Below are 4,160 nucleotides of genomic sequence, written 5' to 3'. Positions count from 1 at the left end.
ACAGCCTGGGGGGTTTGTCATCAAGGTCGGGGCCATTGGATGTTCAGCTTTCGGTTCCCAGCGCTGCAATTTCAGGCCTGCATGAAGTAGTTGATATCCCTGAATAGGTTCTACTAGCTGTTAGAAACTATTTGGGTTCTCTGATTGCTTGCCAACAGACACGTTTTTTTTAAGGCGGGCACGCCTCTACATATGAACTAAAACACTGTGTTACTTTTTGAAATACAAAAGCAGGGGAAACCTCCTTTTCTAAAAAAGGTACTATACAAGGTTTTCTTTTTTGGTAGGAAAATTTTTTCGGCACCTGCCGATAAATAAGAAATTTCGGATGAAATTTAAATAAATTCAAATTGATTTTTTAAAAAGTTTGACATTATTTTACTAAAAAAGCTTTCTAATATATCACTCATCACAAATTTATATAATATTAACGAAATAACATAATATATTATTGTGGTAGTACAGCGGGCTGACGGTGGGCGAGCTGCATATGCTAGTGTCACGGAATATGTGAGTGAGAAAATTAAATAATTTTGAAGAAATTTAGGGCTTTGATAAGACTAGAAGATACGATGGGTCATTTTATTATTGTTTGGAGTAATTTTGAAGCGAAATATGAATTTAACCGAAAAATGTGACCGATATAAAAAAATTTTCGAACCTCAGAAAAATGTGAAATTTTGGCGAAATTTCGCCGAAAAAGAAAACCCTTTACTATATAGTGGAGACATACATGTGGGGAAAAGGTGACAGTGCAGCACTGCTACATAACACAGACCTTTCTTGAGAATTCTAAAATATAAGAGAGCAGAACATCAAACACTATCTGCACTCGGCCCACTAGCTTTCGATAAACTACAGTTGGAGCACCAGACGCTGTCCCAATGAATGGCAAAACAGGAATGCAACAGTGGCCCAGAATGACAATACAAATGAGGCGGCACTGATAATATAAAGGACTAAATCATCAGATGCATCATCCACATCGCCCACTTCCATGGGGCCTGTAGTAAGAGTGCACTTGTTCCCCTCTGTCAAATTGTGAAGGTTAGCGTTGCCCAAGTAGCTGTCCCCGCTGAATGAGCTAAACTGGGCAAGGTTTGGTATGCAACCTGACAAGTTGTTGTAGGCAACCGAGAACACCTCCAAAGATGACATCTGAGTCATTTGCCAAGGTATCTGTCCATTCAGCTTGTTATGGGACAAATCCAGGCTTTCCACGGCGCTCATGTTCGCAATGGTAGCTGGAATTTGGCCACTAAATAAATTGTGCGATAGATTGAGAGACTTGACATGGCTCAGATTTCCTATCTCCCAAGGGATCTCCCCTGATAGCATGTTTGCAGATAAGTCGATGCCAGACATTAGATTGAAGAAACCGCGGCTGTATATGTAAACATTTCCTTTAGTGGAGAAGGTAAAGCCTTGGAGGACATAATCAGTATCATACGAGAACTTCGGATCATCATTGTCCATAACAGATAGCCCCACATCCAGTGACATACCAGAGTCCATGGGCAAAAATTCATCATTAGTAAGGTATCCGAATGAGATGCCGCCAATGCAAGGTGGTAATGAACCCGAAAGTTTATTGTGGGATAAGTCAACTATATTCAAGTATTCGAGATGGCATAGGCTTGGGGGAATTTGCCCATAAAACCTATTCCCGCCTAAGAGAAGCATCTTTATTTCAGAGAGATCTTGTATCCAATCAAGAGTACCCTTGAACTGGTTATATCTTAGGTCCAGGGCTAGAAAACTGGAGTAACTGAGAAAAAGACCTGGGAAGCCTGATAGGGTATTGCTTGACATGTTCAAAAAGTATAGTGGTAACTTGCTGCTACAGTTTGGTATAGACCCTTGGAAATCATTGTCTGATATATCCAGATAACTAAGACCAGTCATATTGCAAATCGTTGGATAAATTTGACCATTTAAATCATTACTAGCCACACTAAAAAATTCTAAGGATGAAATATTCCAAAATGATAAATCAAGTTTGCCGGACAATTTATTATCATGAAAATCCATGATTGACACAGAATAACCTGATAGATTGTTAGGCAATGCTCCTTCAAAATAGTTGCTATCAAGGTATAGTTCATCAAAACTGAAGACATAATTATTAGCCCCACCAAGTATCGGACCCCCGAGATTGTTGTTTGAGAGCTTCAGGAAATTCAGCCACGAACAATCAGTGAACAAGCAAGATGGCACCTCTCCTGTAAGTTTATTGTTTGACAGGTCTACAAATTCCAAGCTGCTAATATTGCACAGAGATGATGGTAAATGTCCAGAAATATTGTTATAAGAAGCATCTAGAACTGTTAGATTGGGAAACACTGAGCTGATGTCCGTTGGAAGCTGTCCCCTGAAAAAGTTCGTAGATATGTTGATCATTTGGAGATTGCATTGTTGCTGCCACATCAGATCCAATGATCCTACTAGCAAGTTATTTGCAAGACCCAGATAAATCAGAGCTGTTTCATTTGAAAGCATCCAGTTAGGCAGGCTCCCAACCAAGTTGTTGTTGGATAGATCAAGGAATTGCATTTGATGTTGTCTGACAAATAAATTTGGTCCTGCAATGATACTATTGTCAAGGTTACACCCAGAGAGCATTAGTGCTCGCAGTTGAAATGATGGAGTCGCACTTGTAAGGAACTTCACATCAATAGCCAATTCAGTGTTCCCTGATAAATCTACCTCCTTTAACATGGCACAGTTCCGTAGCCAAAAGAAATCAAACTTCCCATTTAGATTATTTGCTGCTAACATGAGAGTTTTAAGGGACAAAGAAATATTCGAAGACAAGCTTATAGGTATATGCCCTTGAAGGAGATTTTCTGAAAGATCCAAGTACTCTAGGCGTGGAAGCTCGAATAAGGAAGCTGGGATGCTTCCATTCAATCGATTGTATGGCAGACGAAGTTCTCTCAAGTTCTTGAGATTTCTAAAGGCTGTCATCAAGCAAACATGTGCTGCGATAAGTGAAAACCACTGCAGCATGTATCCAAAAGGGAAAGAAACAACAGCAACATACAACAATATAAGGCTACAATTTCTATATGTATGTACCTAGGTTCTGAAGAGCACCGCTCATGCTGGTATCAGCAAAATTTATGGCTTCAAGAGAACCCAATCTACCAAGAGATTCCAAGACATTATCCCCAACCAAATAGTTTCCGCTGAGGTAGAGATACCGAAGCAGAGTCAATCCTTGAAGCCCTGAGACCGGAAAAAGTTATTTTTAACTATGAATGGGTTGCTTTGACACAAAGTTGCACGAACAAAGTAGTCAAGCAGAAGAACATGCTTGTGCACATACCATCAAAATTCTGAAGACAAGCATAGTTCCGAGATAAATCCAGCAGCTGAAGCTCATGAAACGAGGAAAAGATGGTCAAATTAAGATACCGCATTCCTGGGCCGACAGAGTCGAAGAAGTATATAGAGTCGAGCTTGAGACTCGAGACTCTTGTGCTGTTGTTGCAAGAGACCCTCTCCCAGGAGCAGCAGTCATCACTCTGGCCCCATGAGGAAGGAACATCAGCATTTGCCTGCATCAACAAAGACCTGATTCGCAGAAGTGCTGCCCTCTCCTCGACAGCGCAGGCACATGCCATGGGAAACATGAGCTGCAAAACGAATAGGACCCCGAGCATGGTTCCCGGTTGGAAGTAGCAGCTCATATTTTCTTCTTGGTGAGTGCTAAGTGGCAAACAATTGAAAGGGTTTTGCAGGTCATATAGATATATATAACCGGCGGACAAACCATGTATGCTTGATGATATATAGACCAAGGTCTCTTTTAGGAGAGTGAGAAACCTAATTCTGTTTATATACTCACTTCTCCATTTTGACGAAGGTAAAAGGTAAATGTGGTCATTTTAATTAAGGCATCATTGGTGGTCGAGCTCCCTCGTCTTCAGCTCTATGTTCCAAATTATAAATTATTTTGATTTTTTTTTTAAATACATAGTTTTATTATGCAGTAGATACTATACTATATCTAGATATTCTCTCCGGCCTAAATAGATGACGTTTTATGTTTGGACATAAGAATTAAAGAAAAATGAAAATGTGTTGTGTACAAAAAAAAACAAGGACAAAGATCGAGAGAAATAAAGATAGAAATGTATTGAGAAAAGAAATATATT

The 4,160-nt window shown here is 39.8% G+C and overlaps 1 protein-coding gene across 1 annotated transcript; it reads right to left on the bottom strand.

Annotated features, from left to right (window-relative positions):
• LOC8069728 (probable LRR receptor-like serine/threonine-protein kinase At4g36180) lies at positions 729 to 3,710 on the bottom strand. Its single transcript, XM_002442391.2, has 3 exons — positions 3,329 to 3,710; positions 3,079 to 3,228; positions 729 to 2,960 (listed from the first exon to the last, which is right to left on the bottom strand). Exons 1-3 carry the CDS (start codon positions 3,690 to 3,692, stop codon positions 856 to 858), a joined length of 2,619 nt encoding a protein of 872 aa, XP_002442436.2. The 5' UTR covers positions 3,693 to 3,710; the 3' UTR covers positions 729 to 855.

This window comes from Sorghum bicolor, chromosome 8 (assembly GCF_000003195.3).
Source record: "Sorghum bicolor cultivar BTx623 chromosome 8, Sorghum_bicolor_NCBIv3, whole genome shotgun sequence".
NCBI lineage: Eukaryota > Viridiplantae > Streptophyta > Magnoliopsida > Poales > Poaceae > Sorghum > Sorghum bicolor.
Note: the sequence above shows the minus strand (reverse complement) of the source record. Positions and strands in the feature narration are given on the sequence as shown.

Coding starts and splice junctions, on each gene's coding strand:
- LOC8069728 (XM_002442391.2), bottom strand. CDS start 3,692: ATGAGCTGCTACTTCCAACCGGGAACCATGCTCGGGGTCCTATTCGTT. Junction 3,229..3,328: donor TTGTCTTCAGAATTTTGATG/GTATGTGCACAA, acceptor TTCCGGTCTCAG/GGCTTCAAGGATTGACTCTG. Junction 2,961..3,078: donor CGGTGCTCTTCAGAACCTAG/GTACATACATAT, acceptor GCTTGATGACAG/CCTTTAGAAATCTCAAGAAC.